Below are 25979 nucleotides of genomic sequence, written 5' to 3'. Positions count from 1 at the left end.
GCAGGAGAATACAGCTAAGAGTGCACCATTCATTGGTAGACAACGTAATTTATAAATGTACTGTGGTAATACAACACTAGGTGGCAATAAAGTGCACTGTTCTTTAAAAAAATTACCCTCAACGATTTCCAGACAAGAAATAAAAGTACCTTGAAGAACTTTGTGTAAAGACTTAATATGGGCAAGCAGCAGCTTGTTCTTAGGGGGAAAAGATTGAAAAATAACAATAGAGTGGCCCTCCCTGGTGGCGCAGCGGGTTAGAGCACAGCACTGAGAATCTAAAGCCGCTTCCGCATGAGTTCGATTCCCGCCTGCCCCGGAAGAGACCACATGGCGTGGCAGACCTCTCCTGACCCGCCCGCTGCTCCCCTCAGCAGTGTACTTCGTTGATCTGCCTGTTCTGTTCCCCACTCTGTCTCTGGTGAAGCCTCTCACCGCCCCTGAGCCTCTGGCCTGTACCCCAGTTCTGTATGCACAAATAAATAAATCTTAAAAAAAAAAAATCTTACAACAAATCTTTAAAAAAAATAATAATAACAATAGAGTGATTCTATATAATGGGAAAAAAATGGAAGATTTACCAAGAAGTCACAAAAAAGTGGGGAGGAAGTATTCTTAGAACTAAAAAACCTGTTTTTTAAAAAATCTGAAATTTCAAATTTTATTTAGAGCACGACATAAAGACGTAGAAATACACAAATCATAAACTTAAAGTGTGGTAAATTTCTCAAAGTGAATGCAGGATCAGACCAACACCCATATCAAGAAAAAATAGTGTAAGCCCCACAAAGATCTTTTGGTGTCCCCTTTCCAGTATTACCCACCTCCAAGAGTAAACAGTGTCCTGACTTCTTTAATTGCGTCTATTAGACTTTCCTGGTATTAAATGTTTATTTTTTTTAAGAATTACCCTGTTATTATAAGGTGGGTTTTTATTATCTTTTTAACTTATTTTTTAGTAGAAGACCAGTGGTGCAGGGGGTGAGAAAATTCACCAGAACAGGCAGATCTACTGAAATATACTGCTGAGGGGAGCAGCAGGGAGACAGGAGAGGTCTGCTGTGCCTTGTGGGTCAGCTCCCTGGCCTAGATGGGATTCATGCTGCTTTGCAGCTGGAGTGGTAGCTTGTGGCCTCTGGGCTCCGTGCTATCAGTTGATACTTAACCCCTTGGCCACGAGGGAAGGAAGCCCCCTGGTATTAAAATTTATATAAATGGATTCACACAGAAGATAAACTTGAGTTGACTTTTGTGTGTGTGTGTGTGTGCTCACTTTTTTAAGATTTATTTATTTATGCACACAGAACTGGGGTATAGGTCAGAGGTGCAGGGGCGGCGAGAGGCTTCACCAGAGACAGAGTGGGGAGCAGTGGGTGAGACAGGAGAGGTCTGCTGTGCCATGGGGGTCACCTCCCTGACCAGGGATCAAACTCATACTGAAACAGCTGCAGCCAGCCCCCTTCATAATGCTGAGTTTTAACCCATTGCACTTGGGAAAGGCCCCAATTCATTTATTTAAAACACACAATTCAGTAGTTTTTAGAGTAGTCACAGATGGGGCAACTTTAGAATGCCTCTGATACGCTTAAGATAATCACCTTCCTCCCAACCCTCCTCTCTACCCCACCACACACATTTAGGTTGTTTTTCGTTATTTATATTTTTTAAGATTTATTTATGCATGAAAAAACTAGGGTACAGGAGAGTGGGGAGAGGATCCACCAGGGACAGAGTGGGGAGCAGAACAGGCAGATTTATTGAAACACACTGCTGAGGGGAGCAGTGGGTAAGTCAGGAGAGGTCTGCTGTGCCATGTGGGCCATCTTCCCACCGGGGACCACTGTGCAGAAAACCTCACAGTGCTGTACTTTTACCTATTGCGACACTAGGGAGGGCTGTTATCAGTTTTTAGCTTTTGTGTAAAGTGCTGCTATGAACACTGATTTGCATGCTTTTGTTTGAAGAGCTGTTTTCAGTTCTTTGAGGGTATATTAACAAGGAGTAAAACTGCTGGAGAATAGGGTAATTCTATGTTTATCTTGTTAAAGAAATAGCAAATTGTTTTCCACCATGGCTGTGCCATTTTACATATTCCTTCTCATCAAAGGACCTTTGCACATATTGTTTCCTTCGCTTAAAATGACAACCCATATCCTTTTTTATCAATCCTATTCAACCTCACCAAGGATGAGCATGGTGAGAATGAAATATATTTGCTTTTCTTTAGTACATTCTCATAGCATTCCTTATAGAACTCATTATTGTGATGGCGATTCTTCAATTACCTGTGTTCTTGTTTAATGTTTGACTCCCACTATCGACTAGCCATCCATACACAAAAAAGGTCTATCTTGTTTACTGTTGAATCTCCAATGCTTAACAAAGTGCCTGGAAATAATGGATGGATATATGCATGCCTGAGTGACAATCTGTAAGTGGTACTTACCATCTGATAATACTGTACAATGTACTTTATAATAAATAGTTCATCTAGTATATGTACAAGTTGTTCAGCACATAAATGAGGAGTTGGACATTCTAGGATTGAGTCCCAATTCTTCCAAGAGAAACCTTAGACAAATTCTTTAACCGTTTGTCAGTTACCCATATGTAAAATGAGATTAGCACCTGCCTATATAAAGAGGTTTGTAGTAGATTAAAAAAGATTAACCTCAAAGATGTTTGGCATAAAACCTGGCACTGACAAAGTGCTCAAGAGATGGTATCTATAATTTTCATCAGTAGCCATTATTATTATTTATGAACGTCTTGGGTGGCAGATATTATTAGGACCCCCACAAAGTTGACCAGCTTGCCCTCAATTCTGGGCTGCAGGAACAGCTGAACTGAGGTCTCCTCTGCCACTCCCACTTCCAACACAATCAAACATAAATCAAGCCAGAGCCGTGGTTAAGCAATATTCTTTCTTTAATTCCCCTTTGCAAATGGAAGCCCCTGAGCTGGTCCCCACCCCCACCCCTACCCCACACCCTGGGGACCCCCAGATGCAAGGTCCCGCCTCAACCTGGTGGGAGGAGAGGAGCACCTCCTCCCCAGGATGGTCCATTAAAAAAATTCTAGTGATTTAAGAAATGAGGCTGGGGACAAGAGAAGGGAGCTGGAAGACAAGGCCCAGATGAGGCCAGACCGGAGATGTTGGGGCTGTGAGGACCCTCAAGAAGGGTTTGCAAGCACATCCCTAAGCTCAGGGCTAGCATGGCTGAGGGAAAGAGACAGACAGACAGTCTGACTCCTCAAGGTCCTGCCTGACTGGGTTGTGGACACTGACACTCACCACCACCACTACCACCACAGACCCCCGGACGGAGAATTTTCCATATACTCTGGGATAGGATTTGCTAAGCATCCCCTCTTGCCCCACATCTGGGGCATCCCTGGGGTCCCCCTGAGACCAAACCTGGGAGAAGGAGGGACTCTAGGAACATGCAAAAGGGGGGAGCAGAGACTCCCCCGCCCCGCTCCACCACGCTGCTCTACAGGATGGTGGCTCCAGCTGCATCTGGGCTCCGAGGGTCCTTCACACCAATGATGAAGTTGTTGGTTCTCCGGCTGCCATGGACCCAGGATAAGACATCTACCTTCTCCACGTGGTGACCCCTGGCTTCCAGGAACTCAATTTCTTCCTCTGTGAACTCACCTGAAAACCATCCCCCGAGATACACACATTCAGTGTGTTCAGGACACTGGCTCAGGAGTCTTACACTCAGACCTGAGTTCTGGTCCTAGGTGCGTCACTGAGTAACTTGGTCAAATTGCTTTGCCTCTAAGCCTCCATCTCGTCATGCCTAAAATGGGGATTTTTAAAGAACCTACTATATGAAGTTATTATAGGATTAAAGGCGGTAATACAAGAAGCTCAGAGTCTTGCCATACAGTAAGTGATCAGTAATATACAATCATTCTGAATATTGGAAAAGGGCTTTGGGATTCCCACTTCCACCTCCCTAAGCCAAGCTGGCATCATCATTTGCCAGGGTTACTGCACAGCCCACTAACAATCCTTTCGCTCCAGCCCTGCTTCTTTAGTCTATGCACAGAGACCTAAAGGAATTGTTTTAAAGCATTAGTCAGACCACGTTGCTTCCCCTGTTCAAAACCCTCAACAGTTTTGAAGACTTTCTGAATAAAGTCCAAAGCCTTTACCAAGGCTTCTACGGTCCAACATTATCTGGGACCTCGCAACCTCTAAATTTCTCTCCTCACATCCATTCTCACTCTAGTCTCCTGTTGTCCCTCAAATCTATTCAAATCTATGCTCCTACCTCAGGCCCTTTGCACTCTGTTCTCGTCCTAGAAAGTCACAAAACACTCTCCCTTGCTTCATTCCAGTCTTCAAGAAGAACCTCCTTGGCCACTATTTAAAATATCAATAGTCACACCTATTATCTTTCCAAGTACTCACAATATTATTTACTGTGGCTCCCGCCACTAGATTATTAACTTTTTGGAGACAGGGATGTTGTCTGGTTCACTGCTGATTCCCAGTATCTAGCACAAGGTGAAGACGTAGTAAATGTTTATTAAGTATTTACTACAGAAATGAACAAATCCCCACACTCGCCTAAGTTTAGGTCCTCATCATCTTTTCCTTAGGCTCTTATCCTAGCTAAATCTTCCTGGCTTTATATCTCCCTTCAATCCAACTCCCCTACATTAAAAAAAAAAAAAAAAAATCAGGTCATACCCCTCCCTTACTCAACTGAATAAAATCTTAACATGGACCTCCACAGTAAAGCCTCAGAATTTGATTGCTCTTCAACAAAGATCTGGTCTTCTTACTTTCCCAAATGGGAGGACTTGGGGTAATTTTGAGATAAGGACACAATATTGAAGAGCACTGAGTCACTGAATTGGAGATGTATTCCCTGTGTGGTTCACTCTCAGTCTTTTCAATAGTAGCCAAGACTAAGTTTCAGTCTGGTCTTTAATCTCCCTGGAAAGTTACAAAGCCTTCTATGGCAGCAATATCTAACTAAAACCTAAAAGTATTTAATTTTTGTGTTACTTATGACCTATTTATAACAAATGAGGTTGTTTTTCTACTTGTGATTATGATAAAAGGTTTATTTTAAAAACATTTATGTTTTAAAAAAAGGAATCCATTCCTAGACCCATTTTGTGAAAATTGGTCTAAAGATAATGAAGGTGATGGGTATATTCTCAAGTCTGGAAAACAAATGTCTCTAGTTCAACTTGTGCCCTGGATGCTCTCTGATCTATTTTTCATTTTTACCCTGTCCAGAAAGTTCTTTACCTCCAAACACAAATTTCCTGCTCACACATCATGGCCTAGACAGTTGTGACCTTCTCCAACAAGCCTCCCAGAGTTTGCAGGTACAAGCCCCAGCTCCTCATATTACTGTTTTAGAGTCAGATGAGGACTGATTGCTTGCTGGCCTCCCACCTCCCAGAATTTAGCATAGAGTCTCAAATTCCAAGTGACAAAAAGATAACTATCATAGTTGAGCAGAAGTAATTTTCAAGGACTGAGCTTCATCACCCATCAGCTGGGATCTGAACTGTTACCAGCCAACTACAGGGTATGACTGCTAAGGATCTAGTTCTATGACTTCTAAAGGACTTCAGTCCAGTGGATAGCAAAAACCATGCAGTAAAAAATGAGTCTTTGTTATCAACCAGGTGTATGTTCTAATCTCAATTCTACCCTCTACTGGATAACCTTTGACTAGTTTATAATCTCTTGCTGTCAGTTTCTTTATCTGTATAGTGGGGATAATACTGAGTAGGCAAGGTCAAGTCTTATTCAATCCTGAGGCTCTTTGGACTGGCGTAAGACATTGTAGTAATTAAAAAAAAAAAAACAAAAACAAACTTATCAAAGGTATACACACCTTCCCATTTACAAATCAAGAGCTGTCCCTCTTTGAGGAAAGTTCACATTACTATAATCTATGAAGTCCAAATCTGGCCCCCTCACTCTCTGATTTCATCTCCTCCTCGCTCAGCTTAGTTTCCTTTCTACACCTAAAACATGCCACGCTCTCTCCTGCCCTGAATTCTTGTATTTGTTCCCTTGGTCTGCTCTGCCACAGTTCTTTGCATGCTAGGCTCCTTTTTGCTCTTCAGAACTCAGTTTAAATGTCACTAGAGAGAAGTCTTTCCCAATCATGGAGGTATTCCTATTCATTCACCTTGCTTTAGTGCTCTGCAGAATATCAATTTTGCTCTCTCGTATTTCCTTGATTAGTTGTGTTCCTGCTACTTATAAATGCCGAATCCCCAGCACCTTCGATGATGCCTGACATACAGTGGGTGTTTAATACAAACTGCTGAATGAATGGTTTGCAGAATGAACAACTGTATCTTACTTTATCAATGAGGAGACTATATGGAAAGGGAACAAGTGAGGATGAGTAGACATATGAATTATGAATTTCTCAAGGTTACTCAGCCAGGAAATGGCAGGACTAGTTCCAAACCCTAAGATATTCATTGCTCCAATAGGAGCTAGTTGGAAAAAAAAAACCCAAATTTTCATTAGCAGGGAGTTGGTGCTGGCAGAAGAGGAGACACCCTTAGAAAGAGCCCCTTTCTCCATCCTGTCCCATGCCCACCCCATGGGGTCTCTCTCTGCTCTGCACTCACTGTCCACCTGCAGGAGGTTGGACTGCAGGTCCGGGTACAGGCGGCCACGGGCCAGGCTGTCACTCAGGTTCCGGTTCAAGGTCAGGACATTCAGCAAAACCTGCAGACGGCCAGGGACAGAAGTCAGGGCTGTCCTAGAGATGGAGTTCAGGACTACACAGCTCTCATCCCAAACCAGACTCCTTAACTTTTAAAACCCTTATACCAGAAATGTCATTTCAGCCTGAGAAGACAGAGAAGTCAGTCTATGATGACTGACTCCATTTACAGAGGGGAACTCAAGGGCAAGAGAAAGAGTGATTTATTCCTAAGTTTACAGAGAGTCAGGGAAGAGGCACCGCTAACACCCAATTTCCTTTAATCCTACCCATGGCTCTCTGCGAGGCCAGGGCCAGGCTAACAGCTAAAGATGCCAAGAGCACAATGTGGGTACTTTTTTTTTTTTTTTTAAAGATTTATTTATTTGTGCATACAGAACTGGGGTACAGGCCAGAGGCTCAGGGGCGGCGAGAGGCTTCACCAGAGACAGAGCCGGGAACAGAACAGGCAGAATGACGAAGTACACTGCTGAGTGGAGCAGCGGGCGGGTCAGGAGAGGTCTGCCACGCCATGTGGTCACCTCCGGGGCAGGCAGGAATCGAACTCATGGGAAGCGGCTTTAGATTCTCAGTGCTGTGCTTTATCCCACTGCGCCACCAGGGAGGGCCACAATGTGGGTACTTTTAGCTTAGTGATTTGGCATCTGGATAGGCTCTAGAACCAAATTGCCTGCCCACTCTCACTAAACTGGACCTAACTTCTTTTCTTTTTTTAAAGATTTATTTATTTATGCATATAAGAATTGGAGTAAAGGCCAGAGGTGTGAGGCAGTGGTTAAGAGGATTCACCAGAGACAGAGTGGAAAGCAGAACAGGCAAAATGACTGAAATACACTCCTGAGGGGAGCAGCGGAAAGGTCTGCTGCTCCATGTGGGTCAGCTCCTGGGGACTGAACTATTGCAGTGACTGGTGGTAGTTTGACAGTGCTATGTCTTTGACCCCTGTGCCACCAGGGAGGCCCTGGACCTAATTTCTTAACCTTGCTGAGCCTCAGTTTCCTCATCCTTAAAATAGAAATAAAGTTGGGAAGGTTAATAGGCACTTAGTAAAAACTCCATACATGTTAGCTCTTGTTATTATCTCCATTTTACAGATGAAGAGACTGAGGTGGAGAGCAGTTAAATGAATTCCCCAACATCATACGACTGGAAACTGGGGGCACTTGGGCTGGGTCTCAGGGATGACTAACTCCAAAGTTTGGGTTAGTTAATTCACCACCTGCCAATCATGTGCCTGGAACATACACACCAGATGCTCAAGGTATTTGTGGAACTATTGTGAGGTGTTTCAGAAAGCAGCAGGCCCTCCCTTCAAAATTAGACTTTGAAGAGCACTGCTTGTCTAGTTCAGATTCTGAGTAGAAACATGATGGAACTTGAGATGGACAGAATTATATCACTTCTCAATTCTGCCAGCCCTGTGAATTTCCTGCAACCTGGGAAGACAGGGAACTTCAGGGCTTCATTTTTGCTAAGAACAGTGCAGCCAGGATAGGCCCGACACATAGAAGCCTTAGCCTATGCTGGATGCACGTTTGAGGGGTAGAATAAGCCAGAGATGGGGAAACATCTATAATCCAAGCTGCAGCTTGGGTCAGAGCCACAAAGGCCCATTACAGGGGCCGCCTCACCTGGGTTAGGCCACTTAGACCCCGGGCAGCTCCATTGGCCCCCAAGGCGAGGTAGGTTCCACAGAGCCCCTCCGCTGGCCGGACCACAGTGGGTAGCAGGAAAGACAGTGGCCGCTTCCCTGGCTGCACCGAGTTCTCCTGTTAGAATACCAAGGCCACAAGTGCAATAAGAGGTGAGATGTGATGGCTCTCTTCCAACCTTTCTCCCTCCCCTGTATTTTTCAAAGGCCCAGTTTTCATGGGAGACCAGTCCCTTTCCAGGCCATAAATCACTGTCTGAAGTGGATGGGGGCCCTGGATAATTGGGGGGGAATGGTAGGCCCACTGAGCTTTGGGACTCTTCTGGGGTTACCATGGGTGGCAAAGGAGGGAACCAAGCCAAGAAAAATGGCTAAGGGGAAGAATAAGATAATCTCCACCCTGACCATCTCTCTCTTGTCCTGCTGAGGCCCCAGATGGCAGGATCTAAGAGTGTGATCTTCGGTTAGACTACTCCAACTAGACAACTCCTATCTCCTTCCTCCTTGAGTCACTCCTTGGTTCCCAATCATAGACCATTGTTTCTAAGAAGTACCCAAAGCAAGGAACGGGGCCAATATACTCATCTTATAGATGAAGAAAATGAGGCCCAGTGAGGAAGCAGAACTGCCCAGGTCACACAGGTAGACACTGACAAATATGCTTTGAGATTTCTTTGGACCCAACAGGATCTAAGCCCCAGATTTGGGCTGAGAATGAAGTGGATACCTTGTACAGGCTCCTTATCTTTGTAACAGAAGTTTCTAGAGAAAGCAGGGAGGGAGGGGCAACCATACTGCTGCACCTCCTACCTGGTCTCAGGGTCCCCAGAAGAGAAAAGAAGCAAGACCCTACCAGGCTGGGCGCAGAGTGGTTAGCAGTCCTATTGGGCCAGGAGAAGTCCAGCATCTGGCTGTTGAGCAGGATCCCCGAGGGGGTGATGAGGCCGCTGCCAAAGGGTCGGTTCAGGGAGCTGGGGGCCGAGGTTGGGGCCAGGTGAGCCTTGAGCCCCCCCCACCCCCACCCAGCCCCCATCTTCCTGGTCCAAATGATTCCTTCTGCCAGGTTCTGAGTCTGAGCTGGCATACCTGACCATGGCCACAATGAAGTCATCAGGGCCCATGATCAGCACTTGGGCAGCTGTGGGAGCCCCATCTAGCTCATAGACAGGCAGGAGTGGGGCAGGGGCCGCTTGGGAGTCGTTGATGTGGCCCCGGAGGTAGGCAGCCTCCACCTTGCTGAAAAGACAAGGGATAGAAGATGAACATTCAGCAGGTTCCCATCACATCTGCCACATTTCCATTCTGACTGTGTGGTTGATTATTTGATTAACATCTGTCTGCCCCACTAGCCTGTCAGGTCTATGAGAGCAGAAGCTCACTCATTCCTTGCATGCAGAAAATAACAGGAAACAGTTGTTGAACTGAATGAATTTATTATAATAAATTTATTTATTTAATGTTTAAGTCAAGAATCTTTTAATTGCTTGACCTTACCCACTAACTCTGTAAGCACCCAGGGTATAGCGGATGTACAAAAAGTCTTTGTCTTGAATAATCAATTTAACCCATGTCATAGTCTAAACTAAACTTTTATTATGAGTTTAGTCAGGGGACGGTTTCGTATAGAAAGATCCCCATTTGCTATTAGGACCTTTTCTTAAAGGCATAAAGAGACCTGGCATCTAGCCATCCCTCAAGAACTCCTGGATGAATCAATTGAATTCATTTAATAAGGTGTATGTATTTTAGAGCTAAATTTGTATTCACCTCGAAGATAACATGCGATTCTTAACTTTTTAACATTTAACTAAGGTTTTCTTAATCACTGTTAGTTCAGTTATCCTAATGGACCAGAGAATGGTGAATTACCAAGGATTACATTTATTTAGTTTTTCTTTTTTAAGAAGATTTATTTGTACATATAGGAACTGGGTGAGGGGGGTGAGAAAATTCACCAGCCACAGTGTGGGGAGTAGAACAGGCAGATCTACTGAAATACACTGTTGAGAGGAGCAGTGGGGGGGGGGGGCGGCAGGAGAGGTCTGCTGCGCCATGTGGGTCAGCTCCCCAGCTGGGGAGTGACTGGTGCTGCAGTAGCTGTGGCCAGCTTCAAAGTGCTGCGCTTTAACCCCTTGTGCCATCAGGGAGAGGCCTATTTAGTTTTCAACCATAAAGCAGGTGGAGAGGACTTTGATTCAAATGGTTTGGGGAAGAGACAGAGGCTTCATCCTTGTGGATGTGAACTAGTTGTTGTCTTTATTTGCTGCTCTTTTATTTTTTAATTGTAAACTATTCATTTAGTCTCATCATTCCCAATGTAATTCATAGAGGGTTAAAATAACAAATTTACATTAACTCTTAATGAATTTTACATTCTGATTTTTCCCTTGACCTTTAAGTAAGTTATAGTAGCACTCAAACAGCAACTGCTCTTACCCTGCTAAGAACAAATAATAATAATAATATTGAACACTTATGATGTGCCAGACAACATGCTAAGTGCTTGGGTGACCTTGGTTAGTCCTCACTACGACCTCATGACATTGACATCATTGTCAGGCTTCCTTGGAGAAACTAATACTTAAAGAGTTTAAATGACTTGCTCAAGGCTGCACAGCTAGTGAGTGATGAAGCTGGGATTTTAACTGAAACAGTGTGACCAGAGTCCATTCATACCACTATAGTATAGAATAATCAAAATGCCCACCACCTCCAGTATTTGCTCTGGATTCTTTTTATTGTTATTAGGCTTTCTTTTTCCATTCAAAAGGGGCTTTAAAATATGTTTAAGAGCCATTTGGTAGGCCAACTCATTGTACAGATGGGAAAAATGAAATGCAAAGAGAGAACCAATGTCACACTGTGAGTTGGGATTGAGCTGAAATTGATTTGGAACCTCAGGTCTTATTGTTCCACCAGCTGCTTTTCACAGATCTTTTCCCCATACCCATTACTACATTTACAGCCCCCAGGGTCCTGCCCTGGGACCCACCTGAGCATGTCATCCATGCTCTCAGTGATGGTAGAATCGTAGACAGGATCTCCCAGTCTGCTGGCCAGGGCTAATGCGATCTTTAGGGTCTGAAAACAGAGCAGGGATGTGCAAGAGGTTGCAGGCCCCTCCCATCACCCATACCCAGGATTTCCATATGTGAGAACACCTGGCAGTACCCCATCTTCCCACTCCCAGTGTCCCCAGAACCCAGGGTAGAGAGAGCATCAGTCTTACCTCTGCCACCCAGTGAAGAGCCTGTTCCCGGGATACCAGGCTGGTGAGATTGAAGCCCTCGAGGATGTTGAGAGCACTGATGAGGGCAGGGCCCGTGTGCGGAGGTGGGGGACTGAGAACCAGGTGGCCTGAAGGGACAGGAAACGACCAGATGGCAGGGGAGGAGGGAGCAAGGCATCTCTACATGCCACCATCACATAAACTGTGAACCCCCTTATTAGATAGGGAAATTGCATTCAGAGTAAAAGGACCCACTCATGTTCACATGGCAAGCCAAGGGCAGGATCAATACTCTAACATAAAACATTGGTCTTCAGTTTCCTCTTCCATATGAGGAATCCTAAACTCGAGAGGCATGTAAGTCATGCTGCAGGCCACTGGCAGAGCAGGGGCAGATGTCCAGACTCCTGGCCTGCTATGTGTCTCCTCTCAGCTCTTCCCACAGTCCAGGATACTGTTCAGTGTGGGCCAGAATGACCCCATCCCTAAAAGTTCTTGGAAACAACAACATCTTCCTATTCCTTTTGTTAGATGATTGGACAGTGAAAAGAATAAAATTAATACCTGACATGTAATGCTAACATTTACTAATAAGCTTAGTCAATCCTCACAATAGGTACTGTTATCATCACCAGTTTACAGATGAGGAAACTGAGGCACCGTGAGGCAGCTGGCCCAAGGTTACAAGAGACAAGGGGCACCCAGAGTACTTGAGGTCCTGGCACTGCCAAGAGAACCTGGTCTGAAGAGGGGAAATAGAAAAGGAAACACACTCAGTGCCCCTCTAACCGGGGGAACCTGCAGCAGCACCTCGCCAGACCCTCACGGGCATCCCAAGGTAAGCACTGTAATTACCTCCACTTTAGGAAGAAAGCTAAGGCTCACTGTGGGAAGTGACTTGTTCACGGAGCATGGCACAGCTGATACTCAAGCCAGGAAGATTCTGGCTCCAAAGTGCTGCTCTTTTCTCTATTTCATATACCACTACCTCTGGCAGAGAAATCAGGTTGGAGATTTAGGTCTGCAAACCTGACTTTTGGGACTTGATATTATTTGGGCCTCCCTGAACACAGAGAACTTAATCTTCTGAGGGACTCAGGAAGCCATCACTTTTAATTAGCAAGCATGGAACTCACCCATGTTTTAAAACTTGGCTTTCTAGGTTTCTCACTGGTTTTGAAATGGGCCTTTTGGCATAATGAGGGGGCAGGTCTATGAAACAAACCTATGTCTTGAAAGGTTTGTGCTAGCCTGGAGCTTAGATGGACTTTGGTCACAAATTCTTAGGGAATACAAGGCCATGAGAATGGGGCTGGGGAGGCAGTAATTACTACAGAGGCCAAATCAACACATTCTATAGTCAGAACCTCAATTTCCAGGCCTGTGCTTTGATGGACCTTCCTCTCCCTATTCTAAATACTTGGGGTAACTGACCCCATGACTACTTCAGAGAGTGGGTTGGTTCTGGCATGCTTCAAGAACTGGCTGCCGAGGCAGCTCACTGTGTCAGATTCTCCCCCTGTGAAATGGGGAGGAGTCACGAGGTGACAGGATATGACCAGGGACTGAGCAGTTTCTCCCGAGTGAGGACCCTAGGAGTTGGGGGAGAGGTCACCTCTGTACACGCCACACACAGGCTTCTCCACGAGGGCGCTGTAGTTGCTGAAGTCCTCCTCGGTTATGACACCCCCTGCATGCTGAGCCTGGATGAGAGAGAATGACACCCCACCACTGTGAGCATGTGGGGTTGGGTTATGGCAAACAATTGGTTCATAGACATAGCAGATGTTCACAACTTTGGGGCTTTCTGCAATGCTCATCATGCCATTTAGGGGCCCTGTCAGTCCTGTAGAAAGGGAAGGGGAAATTCACTAACACTGAGGAGCAGACCCAGATCTCCCATGATGCTAGATGCATTCCAGGAATGACCTCCTACACTTGGTATTCAAGGCCTCTTGTGCTTTGGTCCATGCCCACCTCTTCTACCTCAAGTACTACTAGTCCCAGAAGCAATGCACAGCCACCCAAAGTGACCTGCAGTTGTTGAACTCATGACTCCATATCCTTGTGTGTATTGCCTTCTCTGACTATGAAAAAGATTTTCCACTTACAGTAGCACCTGCCTGAAAGATATCAAGACTGAAGCCTGCATTTCATTACAACCAACTGATGCCATTTCAAAGTCATGAACTCTGAAAAAGTTTGGCAGAAATGACTCTTCCTGGATCAATAATGTACAAACCAATGGGCTCATCCTATTCTATCTAGCATGCTAACTTCCAATCTTCTCCTTTTTTAAGTACTTCTTGGTATCTGAAACCTCTCACTTCTGTAGTCCACCCTCAATGAACTATACACTGAAATGTCTTGGCTGGTATGTTTTCTTTGTCTTTAAACTTGATTTTGAGTTTTACTTTTTTTATTTTTTTAAACTGCAATGATCTGTGGTAAAGCCTCCTTCATCCCCTTCCCACCTGTACGAGCATACATGACCTTTGTCTGGCTAATCAGTATTTCTTTCCCACATGTACTCATTGCTTTAAGAATAGCCTTGAGTCCCGTGATGGGGTGCTAAGACATAACCTTGAGGACCAGGATTACTGGGATGAGAAATGCTGTTTCTGTGGAATGGGGCTGGTGAGGAAGGTGGTGAGGAATGGGTGTGGCAAGGGTCAGGTAGAGTGAATTCAAACAGATGGAAGTAGACAGACAGACCAACTCCTAGTAATGTGGATAGAGTCCCTGGGTCCAGCAGACCTACGTCAGGACTCTGACAGACCTTTTTCTTTTTTAAACTTGAATAAAATTTGCTTTGGTTTGCCTCTGGCTCTGTTTTAGACGGTCTGGCTTTTCGGGCAACTCTGGGGTTGCTATACTTCCAGTTAAGTCCATCTTGATGGCTTCCTCCTGCCCTCCCTCCCTCCCTCCCTTCCATTTTTGAAGGTTACATTTGAAAAGGACAGGTTTATTAGGAAAAGGAGAAAGAAAAAGAGAGGCACCTGCATAGTCACAGGTGGGCAGGAGAGCTGTGCTCCTGTTTTGCAAAGGAAAAGGGTATGGATGGGTTTCTGTCACCACATCCACACCTCTAATACCCAACACATGATCTGGCAAAGAGCAGGTACACAGTGAATGTAGAATCGATGATGGTCCTATTTCATTCCATTAACTGTATGGCAGAGATAGATGCAATCACTCCCATTGCACAGGTAAGAGAAATACTGAGTTGGTCTGTGTAGCCTCAGCTTCAACATAATTTTCTATGAAGAGTCCTAAACTATTAACAACAGTTCTCAGAACTCACTCCTGCCTCAAAGACTCTTTGTGATGATTTGGGACCCCTTCTACTAACACTCCAGTCATCGGTGTGAGGCTCACTCAGCTGGGTGGAACTGTGGGCTCAGTGAAGCCTGCAATATTGATCCTTGGTCTCCACCAGCATGGGAAGGACAGGACAGGCCCCTGGACAGGTGAGCAGTAGCCCAGAAGAGCCCAACATTGCCTCTAGCAACACAGAACACTTCCATCGCTCAGGAGGCTCTATGTGCCACGTCCTAGTCAATCCCTTCGGCACCGAACAACCACAGGTGTGCATTCCGTCACCAATAGTTTTGCCTATTCTAGAATTTCAAGTAAATGAGATTCCCATTAAATACAGGCAAAAAGAGACAGGAAAAGAGGACACGCCTGCAATAGAGTCGTTCTGTGCAGGGGGCTCCTCACGCACTTACCTCGGTCACCATTTCCAGCGTGAGGTTGCCTCCACCATAGAAGGCAGCAGGGCCAGAAGAGCCAAGAACATCTAGCACCGAGGCCAGGTCTGGCCGATGCAGCATTGAACCAGGTAGCGGTGGGCGGCCAGATGGCAGGAATGTCTCACGGAAGTGCTCAGACACATTGGGTGGCAGCTGTTCGGCTAGGGCTTGAGCTGTGGGCAGGAAGAGGAACCTGGGTTGGGGGGAGTGCCAGGACTGCATCAGATAGCTGAGGTGCACAGTAGGTGGGGTGGATAAGGGCTGAGCCCTAAACACTTTGGTCCTCAAAGAGCCTGGTGGGAGGAGGGGGAGCTTAGTAGGAGTGGAAGGATTGTGGCAGTGGTGTATACGCCGCCCCCCCCCCCGCCCGTCTTGGTGAGGGTGGGGGAGGTTTCAGGAGCAAACTGAAGGGAGGTGCTTTCTGGAATGGGCCCCAAATCTTAGGGGTCCCCTCCTCCCTCTCCATCAATCTCATGCTATTCCCCGCACCCCCAGGCCCCACTGACCTAGATCATGGGTCACGTTGAAGCCATCTTGGGCCACAGCTGCTGCGAAGGCCAGGACTTGGGACCATGGCAGCCTGGGGGGCCGGAGAGCAGGGGGTGGTGGAGGTCCTGGGAGGAGGAGGAGGGGTTCTGGGGGAAGGGGGGTTCCTGGGAAGGAGAGTCCTGGCAAGGGAAGGGGATATTAGGAGGGGAATTGGGAAAGGGAGAATCCAGGAAAGTAGGAGGCCACCCAAGGAGAGCTACAGGCAGGTCCCTTGGTCCCAAGGAGAAGGTTTTTACCTGCCATAAAGCTGGTGAGCTTCATAAAGCCCCTTCACCATTCCGGGGACCCCCACCAAGAGCCCAGGCTGGGCGAGGCCGGCAGGCGAGGGAGAGAGGAGACCAGGTCACTGGAAGGGGGGGGCTGGGCTGAACTCCGCAGAGCCCCAAGCCAGGGATGAGGGGCTGGCACAGGGGAGAGACACAGGCCAAGTATCCCAGAGGAGGGACAAGCCCTCCCAGCAGGTACCCCTCCCACTTCCCTGACTGCCTATCAGCAGAGGCAGAAAGGCCTCCTTTATATATCATAATTGAGAGATCTGTAAGTTAATCAAATCCTTTTAAGAGTTTTAAAGAGCCAGGACAAAACCAATTTAGATGGAAATCTGTCTACATTAGATTATACCTACGCTTGCTGTTTCAAATAGTGGACAAAGCTAATACATTTAATCTTTTCATTATTATACCACCATTACTCTGAGCTGTGATAACTCAGGGGTGTTCTGGCATCTGCCACTATACTAAAAATCTCTTTTCCAAGTCAGTCTATTTCTTCCTTCCCTTCTTTGGATAGTAACAATGGATAGTGGAACTTGCCTTAGCAGTTCCTCTCTAATCTTTCAATATGTCAGGGGTCAGGAAAGTTCTAGTCAACAGGCTCAGAGTACAGCAACCTTGTGATAGCTCAGACTGCTCAACAGCCTTTGTAGTCCTTCCTATATGCCAGATAGGCAAGGTTCCCAGAGAAGTAAAGTATTGCTGTTTTGCAACCATTCAGGTGTTTTTGTTAATTTTTTTTTACTGGGGAGTTGTCTCCCTCATAGCTTCAAAGTCACTCAACTCATTTTCTCAGAAAAGTAATGTTTGGATTAGCTTAAGGACAGTAAAGGGAAGCACCCCGGACCCTTTCTTCTAACCAGGGTCCCCACCTTGGTCTCCCAGGATCTCTGCAGTGCCTCTTCCCTGAGCGCCCCTGGTGCAGACTCCCGGAAATCAATTAGGTGGCTCTCATTTCTTCGAATGTCATGTACCAGCATCACGCCGCCACTGGGAGAAACACGGAAGGGGAAGGATGACAGATACTAATCCTCTGAAAATGAACCTGCTGCCCCTCAGGCCCCAAAGGTGATGGCTGAAGGCTCAGACTGCCACCAGCAATCAGGTATCTGAGTCCTCTCCCCAGCAGGTAATCAGACTCAATCACCCAATGAGAGTAGAAGTTAAATCGAGGGGATTGCGGACCTAGAGTCTGTGGACTTCTTTCAGCCTGTCACTGGAGACTTTAATCCTTGACTAGGGAAAACCCAGAGACTGGGAGAGCAGGACGTTCTGCTCCACCCCCACCCAGATCACAACTGGACCTCTGCCAGCTTCCTGCACCTGCCTCCTTGGTATGTCCCCACTCCCTCTCTCAGGACTGAATTATGTAAGGGCAGACTGTGCACAACCAAAAATGGGAATTTCTTTGGCTGGTCCTGGGGCTGATCTCATAAGAGCCAAGACTGGGACTTCGTCAGCTTGTCCCTTTTCTATGACTTGTTTCTGTCTGAGATGGCAGTTGTATCTGAGATCATTGGCCTACAGCCAAATAACAAAATGAGGAAAACGGGACAAATAAACAGGAAGTGGAAGGAACTATGGACAAGTGGACAGCACAGGTCCCATCATGGGAAGCAGCTTTTATTCAGCTCCTGACAAATGCAGCAAAGGTGGGTGCCGCATCACCAGATCTCCTGATACTGGAAATCTGGGCATTTAAGAAAATTTTCAACTTTTAAACAACTGTACACACATTTTAAAAAATTTTTAAGTGTGTAGAGCCCTCCCTGGTGGCACAGTGGGTAAAACATAGCACTATGAAGCTATCACAGCCACTATAGCACGAGTTCGATTCCTGGCCAGGGAGCTGACCCACAGCAGACCTCTTCTGTCTCGCCCGCTGTTCCCCTCAGCAGTGGATTTCAGTAGATCTGCTTGTTCTGCTCCCCACTCTTGTCTCTGGTGAATCCTCTCACCCCCTGCACCTCTGGCCTGTACCCCAGTTCTGTATGCATAAATTTAAAAATCTTAAAAAAATTTTTTAAGTGTGTAGACCAACCAAGTCTGAGTGCTGGGTCTGATCCATAGGTGGTCAGTGTCAAACCTCTGAAGATTCTTAGCCTGGGGTAAGGTTTTAAGGCTAGAGGATCCATAGCTTCCATCAGACTCACAGGAACTGTCTTGGGAATTTGTGAATTCTAAAACGTTAAGGTGTCCCCACCTGTGCACCTTACTTTACAGTTCACAAAATCCTTTTCCCAGACTTGAAAAAAAAAAAAAAGCTTTCAAAAACAACTTCTCTGACTTGAAAAGAATGAACTTGAGTGAAAAGAACATGCAGGGAATTGGGGCCCAGCTGCCCCAGTGTTCAAACGTGGACACATGCCTCCCGCCCATGAAGCCTCTAGCTCAGGACACAGAATTAGGCCTGGGGGACCCGAATCTCTGCATCTAGGAACTCCTTACCCGCCCAGACCAGAGCTGTGTGGGGCCACGATTCCTAAGCATAGGGCTGCTGCCACAGCGGCGTCCACCGAAGATCCCTGTTTACTGAGCACCTCAATGCCCAGTGATGTACAGCGGGCAGCATCGGTCACCACGGCACCCTGCTGGAAGATCTGGGAGGGGAAGGGGACAAGTCAGGGCATTACAGACCTGTGTCCCTTGGGTAGCTCCATTAACCCTAGAACCTCCACTGGGGGTGAGGGTGAGGGCTCTGCCCTTTCCTCTTGTCTCTCCTCCATACCTCTTCCCTCACTGCCTCAAGGGCCTCCTACCTGATCAGGTCCCTTCCTTGCTCTGTCCTCCTCATAGTCAGGAGCCCCTCCCCTTGGGACCTTCCTCTCTCGAGTCACAGCCATTTCCCCTTTCTGCTTCCTGGCCCCTTTCCCTAATTCCCAGTCTCCTCAAGAGCTGCCTCTTCCTCTTCTCTCCAGTCCCTCCCTTCATCTTCTGCAGTCCCCCTTACCTGGGGGTCCCCAAAGTAGATCTGCATGACAAGCGCCACAGTGACACCCGTGGCAAAGGTGAGGCAGGCCGTGACAATGACCGTGAGCCCATCCTGGCGGCAGGAGCACTCGGCAGCTGCGGCTGAGAACGGATCCTTGCGTGTCTCTCTCAAAGGCGACCCGTCCTGGCTGCCCATCTCCGAGGACGAGGAAGGCAGCCGCTGCAGCCGTGCTGACTTCAGGAAGGAGTCTGGGTCTGTGGGCGGCCCAGGGGTTAGTCTGAGTGCCTCCTTCTCAGTCCTGCCAGCCCTCCAGGTAGAGCTGTTTGAAGGCCCCTGCTCCCCACCCCATCCCCAACCCCACCAGACAACACTGCTCACCTTTCAGTGCCTCCCGGATGCAGTCCAGGGAGAGTAGGGCCAGCTGGAAGAGACAGGGACCCCTAGCAGGGCAGCTGGGTTTCTTTCCCTGGGCTAAATTACCTGGAACCTAGGGCCAGGGGCTGAGAACACTTCCTGGAGAGGTAGGGGAGTTGGGCCCTCCCAGGAAACCGGATCCTGCTCCAGCTGGGGCCCAGCCATCTGTGCAAGCAAACTACCTAACTAAGTAAACAAACCCTGGCTTCCAGTCTTGCTTCAGTTACCCATTCATTCATTCAACAAGTATGGAGGTCCTGGTAAGCATCTGGTCTGGTAAGTGCTAGAAGCAAAGGCACAAACATAGTAACTCCCTTCACGGGTTTCACAGACTAGTGAAAGGGGAAAAAAAAGTACGCAAAGGAGTAAATAATGATAAACTGTGACAGGTGCTGGGAAGGAAAAGGATGAAAATGGTATGCTGAGGAAGCTGCTTAGCTGTGGAAACTAGGCAAGGCCTTTTTTTTTTTTTTTTTTTCCCCAAAAATATATTTATGCATACAGAACTAGGGTATAGTCCAAAGGTACAGGGTGGTGAGAGGATTCACCAGAGTCAGGGTGGGGAACAGAACAGGCAGATTGACAAAGTACACTGCTAAGGGGAGCAGCAGGCAAGACAAGAGAGGTCTGCTGCACCATGTGGGTTGCCTTCCTGGTCGGGGTTGAACTTGTGTTGAAACAGCTGAGGCTAGCTTCGTGGTGCTGCGCTTTAACCTGCTGCGCCACCAGGGAGGCCCTGCAAAACCTTCTGATAGAGAGCTAAAGGATGAGAAGGCGCCATCTATATGCAGAGCCAGGCATGAGAGTATAGAGTGTTCCAGAAAGAAGCAAGAGCAGGTACAAAGACGCTCAGGTAGAAATGAACTTCACACATTAGAAGAAAATAACCAAGGACTGGGTGGCTTAAGGACAGTGAGCTAGGGGAAAGAGAGGTGGGTAGAGGCTCAGCCAGACACACTGGGCCTTGTGGAGGTTGCCCTAAGAGCCTGGGGAGGCCACTGGAGAGTTTTAAACAAGAATTGAAATCATCTGTTCTTGTATTTTAATCAGATCCTTCTGGCTACTATCTGAAGAAGGGGTGTGAGGATGATAAGAGTAGAGGCAGGGAGACCTGAAAGGTATTTCCTTGCTGGGTGATCTGAGAGGTCATTTAAATCAAGACCCGCACTTTCCCCATTCTAATACAAGAGCTAATCCCTGGCTGGTAGGATGATTATGAGGTTCCTTGTAGGTGTTCACCAAGGTTATTCCCATCCTTTTCCATGATGGCCCTCTTCCACCCTATGATTCCTGCCTTAAGTAGTACTAGACTTAAATTAGGTCTGTAAATGGCCTAGAGGCCCTGGATGTTTATGAACAGTAAGGAAAGTGACTGGTACCTTGACCTTAATAATTTGCTGTACTTTTAAAGTTTTTAAAAGTTCATTAATTCAATAAATATTTTTTGAACACCTGTGGCTATGCACTAGAAGCACAACCCCGTTAGAAGCTGTGGGATATGGGCCCTCCCTGGTGGCGCAGCAGGTTAGGTCACAGCACTGCAAGCTAGCTGCAGCTACTTCAGAGTTCGATCTCGCTGGCCCAGGAGGTGACACACATGGCACGGCAGACCTCTCCTGACCCACCCACTGCTCCCCTCAGCAGTGTACTTCGTCAATCTGCTTACTCTGCTCCCCACTCTGCCCCTGGTGAAGCCTCTCACCATCCCTGTACCTCTAGACTATACCCTAGTTCTATATGCATAAATAAATGAATAAATCTTTTTTTTTTAAAGAAGCCTGTGGGATATTAGAAACGGACTATTATATTTCCTTTTTTAAAATACTAGCAGGCCCACCCTAGTGGTGTAGGGGTTAAAGACAGCTCTGTCTAGCTACCTCCAGCTACTGCAACACAAGTTAGATTTTAGGGCTGGCCAGGGAGCTGACCCACATGGCGCAGCAGACCTCTCCTGTCTCACCTACTGCTCCCCTCAGCAGTGTATTTCAGTAGATCTGCCTGTTCTGTTCCCCACTCTGTCTCTGGTGAATCCTCTCAAGCCCCGCACCTCTGGTCTGCACCCCAACTCTTGTATGCACAAATCTTAAAACAAACCAAAAAAGCTGAAATTCATTCAACAGATGTTGAACATCAACTGTGGGCACAGAACTGTCATTGGTCCCTAGATGTTTCAAAAGAAGTGCAGGAAATGGTCTTGAACTTATTTATATTTATTGATGTTAACTATGTATCAGGTACTTTACATATATTCCCTATTGAAGTGTTCCCATCATTTTAAGAGCTAGGCCTACTCCATTTTGCAGATGAGGAAACTGGGGCTAAGAAAAGTAATACTGACTGCTTAAGGTTATAAAATGAATAAAAGGCAGGACTGAGTATCTAAGTAACTCAAAAACCTTTCCATGCTCCACATGTCTTCAGAAGCCATTTCTACCCTCAACAACCATTCTTATATTTTAATTCTAGTTGGTAGTTCCAGGTACTTATATTAAGTACATTTTCTCCAATCAGATATGAGGAATCCAGAGATATACTTCCTACTCCACCAGTCAGTCAGTAAATTACTCACTTATTCAACAACAACAAAACAGAACACCTACTGTGTAAGTGCTAGAGCAGTAATTCCACTGGCTTCACTAATATATAAAACACTAGGACACTGGGAAAAGATTCCTTTGGGACCAGAAGAAACAAGTCCTTTGGGGGAAAGTTGATATGTTGAATTGTGACTATTCTGAATTGGTTGGACTCCAACAGAAGTTGTCTGGAGGCATCTAGTTTTTATCTGCTTAGTCACCATTCTCCATTCAATTTTCTTTCAGAGAACACCACCTCCACTCTCTCATTCCTCAGTCCTTCATCCTGATCAGAGTAAGTATATGACCTAGGCCCAGCAGATCAGAACAGGCATCTTTTTATAGTGATCAGTTAAGAGACAGGCATATGACTGACACTAGGACCTTGAGATCAAAACTTTGTTCTTTTGCTAGAATTATTGGAGAGGCTTTCCTTCTGTCTAGGTTGTAAAGATAGTAAAATGTATGTCTACTGCAGCTGAGGGTATCTTGCCCCAACCTAGTGGGAAGTGTTCTTTAGATGAAGTCCATAAAAAAGAAGCAGAACAGAAGATGGAGAAAAGAAAGTTCCTTTTTGGCATCGCAATCTACCTCTGCCTCAAGTCCCACATCCTTAAATTATGTTACATTAAGTTACATTACCCAACAAAATTCCCTTTTTACATTAATTCCATTTCAGCTGAGTTTATAATAATAAAACTTGAACAGAGTTGCCTTGGCAAATCTAGAGTTCAAAAGAAAGCTCTTAACTGGAAACTGAGGTCACCCCTGACTAGCTTACTCCCTTAAGGGGAAAATCACAAAGGTTTTTGAATGATTAGAAGTTTAAGGGGAGTCCCTCCCTGGAGGCTCAATGGGTTAAAGCACAGCACTATGAAGCTAGCTGCAGCCACTTCAAAGTGGCACTAGTTCGATCCCTGACCAGGGAGGTGACCCACATAGCACGGTAGACCTCTCCTGACTCACCCACTGCTCCCCTCAGCAGTGTATTTCATCAGTCTGCTTATTCTGCTGTCTATCTCTGGTAAATCCTCTTAGCAACTCTGGCCTGTACCCCAGTTCTATATGCATCAATAAATAAACCTTAAAACAAACAAAAAAAAGTAAAGATACCTAGGTGCAGGACAGAGCAGGAAATGAAAGAAAGAGGGAAAATTATGAGTGGCTCCTGGGCTTCTATCTTGCATACTGGAGGAATGACAGCATCAATAATTAAGAATAACACTGCAGGAAAGAGCAGGTGTATGGGCAAAAAGATAACGAGTTCAACATAGAACATGATGAAAGTGAGACACCTGTAGGACATCCAAAAGGAAACCTGGAGCTCAGAAGAGAGAAACACATTTCTTCACCCGTGGAGTGGTGACCATCTAGCACCATTTTTTGCAGTGCCTGACCCTCGGTTTTGGAAGGTTAGAAGTTTGCTGGGCACAGTCAAAGTCCTGCATAAGAGGAAGGGCAGTGCCACCAGGTGGCACCACCAGCTTGAGAGCAGAGGCCATGTTCGCTAGCAGGCTGCTGGACCAAAGAATCCTTAAGGCTTGGAAGCAGGGCTGGGAAACATGTATTGCAATGATTACAGAGATACGATAGCAAGGTCCTTGGAACTTTAGTGTACAGCCTTGATATAAGGTGCTGGTCCCCAGAAGCTCAGGAGTCCAGGGTCTCTGCTGGAGTTCTACACAGAGCTTCCCCAAAGTAGGTTTGTGAATCCCCTCCCTGCAAGTCTTCATCCTAAGATATCTCCTTCATATTTCCATTCAACAATTTTTATTGAGGCTTAGCACTATGCTGGATGGTGAAAAAAACTGGTATGAACCCATCCTCATGGGGCTTATAGATATGGAGTAATTACATGACTGCACAAATAAATACCACAGGTTTTGATAAATGTTACGACATTTATGGGGGGGTGCAGAAGAAAACATATCAGGGGTTTTCAGTCTATAGGTTGGGAGAGATAGGTATTCTCAATGGAGTCAAAAGAGAAAACTGAGGCAAAGATCAGGGTAGGTGCACCCAGTATCAAAATGAGTTGGGGCAGAGCTGGGGCAGAAGCACCATTCCTGATCCCTGAATAAAGGGACCTGGTTTCAGACTGGCATCTACCAAGACACATTTTCCCACTCTTCTCCTCTGACCTCCTGATTCCAGACTCATTTGCTCTAGAAAAGAATTTCTGATCTGCAAACTTGACATTAAATGCCCATAAACCCTCACCCCCTCCCACTTTCAGTCAAGTTGTCTGGGGCTGTTGGTCAGGGCCAGATGAGAATTTGGGGTGGTCAGTAGCTGCAAAAAGCCAGACTACAAAAGGGTGAAGCAAAGAAGCAGGTTCTGCCAGGCTCACAGGGTAGAGAGATCAAGTGCTAGCACTGGGAGGAAGAGGGAAACAGAAGGATGCTCTAATGCCAGGAAGTGACGTTGAAAGGGATGCGGGATGGAGGATGAAGAATGGAGGGGAGGATAGCGCTCAGCCACATGGATGGAGAGAGAACACTAGGGAAGAAATGCTCAAAGAGCTCTGGATCTGTGGCATCACCTCTCCCCTGCCTCCTTCAGTACACCCACCCCTTGCAGTCCCTGCAGAAGGCTGGGGAAAATACAGTAATATTCTGGAGGCTGCTTCCTAGGGGGCAGGGTACCTTGCTAACATCCTGGCCCCATCCATGACTCTGGTAGGGGTGAGGTAATTCACAGGGCAGCACACAGGAGTGTCTAGTCCCCAAGGACTTTAAGAGGTCATGCAGTTCATCCCCCTGTTTCCTAATACCCAGCATTTGCAGACATCATATTCTCTTTACCCATCCCTGGACATGAAGAGATTCTGTTTCCCCTGCATAGTCTCTCCTCACAATCTCTGACTGTGGGGTAAGTTCTTCTCAAGATCTAGCCTCTATCCATCCTGCTGCAGTCTCTGACTTGGCTTCTCCTGTCCTGTTTTCTATGACTTAAGAAAGGCCTCTAATGGGCCATCATAGCTGTTCTGTAGGCTCTCCCCTGCAACATTCCTTTTTTTATAAATTGTTTTTTCCCAAGTGGTAATCTCAATCCCTTCTACTGCAGTCCCTGGCTTCATTCTCTCATTCTCGCATGTCTCATCCCAAGCCTCCAAGGCAGAAATGCATCCCAACTTTACCACTCAATTAACGGAGCCGAGGAAGAAGGGAGAGTTGCTGGAAGAAGGGGATGAATTAGGGAGATGGAGGAAGACCGGGGACATCCCAGGGGGCAGGGATAGGGGCAGCGGGCCTCACCGGTATCCGGGTCTCCCAGGAAGGCGTCCTCGTCCTTGCGGCCTCTCAGAGGGGCCGCGGGCGCCGGCTCGTCCTCCGGCAGCCGCGGGAAGCTGGTGATGCTCATGTAGTCTACCGGCGAATAGGCGCCCAGGGCGCTCTCCTGGCTGGCCTCGTTCTCCGCCGCCATCCTCGCCCGCGCCCCCCCAAGCAGCGCAGCGCCTGCCGGAAATGGTGCGGCGGGGGCGGGGAGAGGGCGGGGCTTGGGCTCCTGGACAGCCGGGAAGGGGCACCTCACCCCCACCTTGGCCAGTGTCTGGTTTTGATTCGCCCCCGTCCCCCCGCCTGCTTAGCGATGGCAGCCTGCAGTGGGCCCGCAGGTCCTTCTACGAGTAGATGGAGAGCCTGGAGAGCAGGCCCGGGTCGCGCATTAGAAGGGGTTGCGGGGGGGGGGGAGTCTGGGGGGACAACGCGCTGCAAGCGCGACCTAGTGGCTTGGGTCACCTTTTACGGCTCTGAGACCAAACACCTACCTCCTTACAGTTGAGTAGCATTCTCCTCCCACCCCAGTCTACCTCCCTTGGCCCACACACCCTTTCACTAACTGCAGACCTCCCCCTGACTTCAGATCCTTTCTCTG

General features: G+C 47.0%; 1 protein-coding gene across 2 annotated transcripts; it reads right to left on the bottom strand.

Moving 5' to 3' along the window:
- Positions 1 to 2910: 2910 nt before the first annotated feature.
- Positions 2911 to 25576, bottom strand: GGT7 (gamma-glutamyltransferase 7). Of its 2 annotated transcripts, none has more exons than XM_004687261.2 (15): positions 25361 to 25575; positions 19132 to 19367; positions 18630 to 18781; positions 17054 to 17171; positions 16146 to 16213; positions 15867 to 15940; positions 15337 to 15533; positions 13221 to 13308; positions 11606 to 11733; positions 11369 to 11457; positions 9463 to 9612; positions 9230 to 9347; positions 8357 to 8494; positions 6628 to 6727; positions 2911 to 3658 (listed from the first exon to the last, which is right to left on the bottom strand). In XM_004687261.2, the coding sequence occupies exons 1-15, from the start codon at positions 25527 to 25529 to the stop codon at positions 3495 to 3497; spliced, it is 1989 nt and encodes a 662-aa protein (XP_004687318.1). In that variant the 5' UTR covers positions 25530 to 25575; the 3' UTR covers positions 2911 to 3494. The 2 variants fall into 2 exon arrangements, with proteins under 2 accessions (XP_004687318.1, XP_012583774.1); XM_012728320.1 differs by having other exon boundaries at positions 3495 to 3658; positions 6635 to 6727; positions 25361 to 25576.
- Between the last annotated feature and the right edge of the window lie 403 nt (positions 25577 to 25979).

The sequence above is a fragment of the Condylura cristata genome, unplaced genomic scaffold, assembly GCF_000260355.1.
Source record: "Condylura cristata isolate star-nosed mole 26May11 unplaced genomic scaffold, ConCri1.0 scaffold00022, whole genome shotgun sequence".
In the NCBI taxonomy this organism is placed as follows: domain Eukaryota; kingdom Metazoa; phylum Chordata; class Mammalia; order Eulipotyphla; family Talpidae; genus Condylura; species Condylura cristata.
The sequence above is the reverse complement of the archived record's forward strand: the minus strand, read 5'-3'. Positions and strand labels throughout refer to the sequence as shown.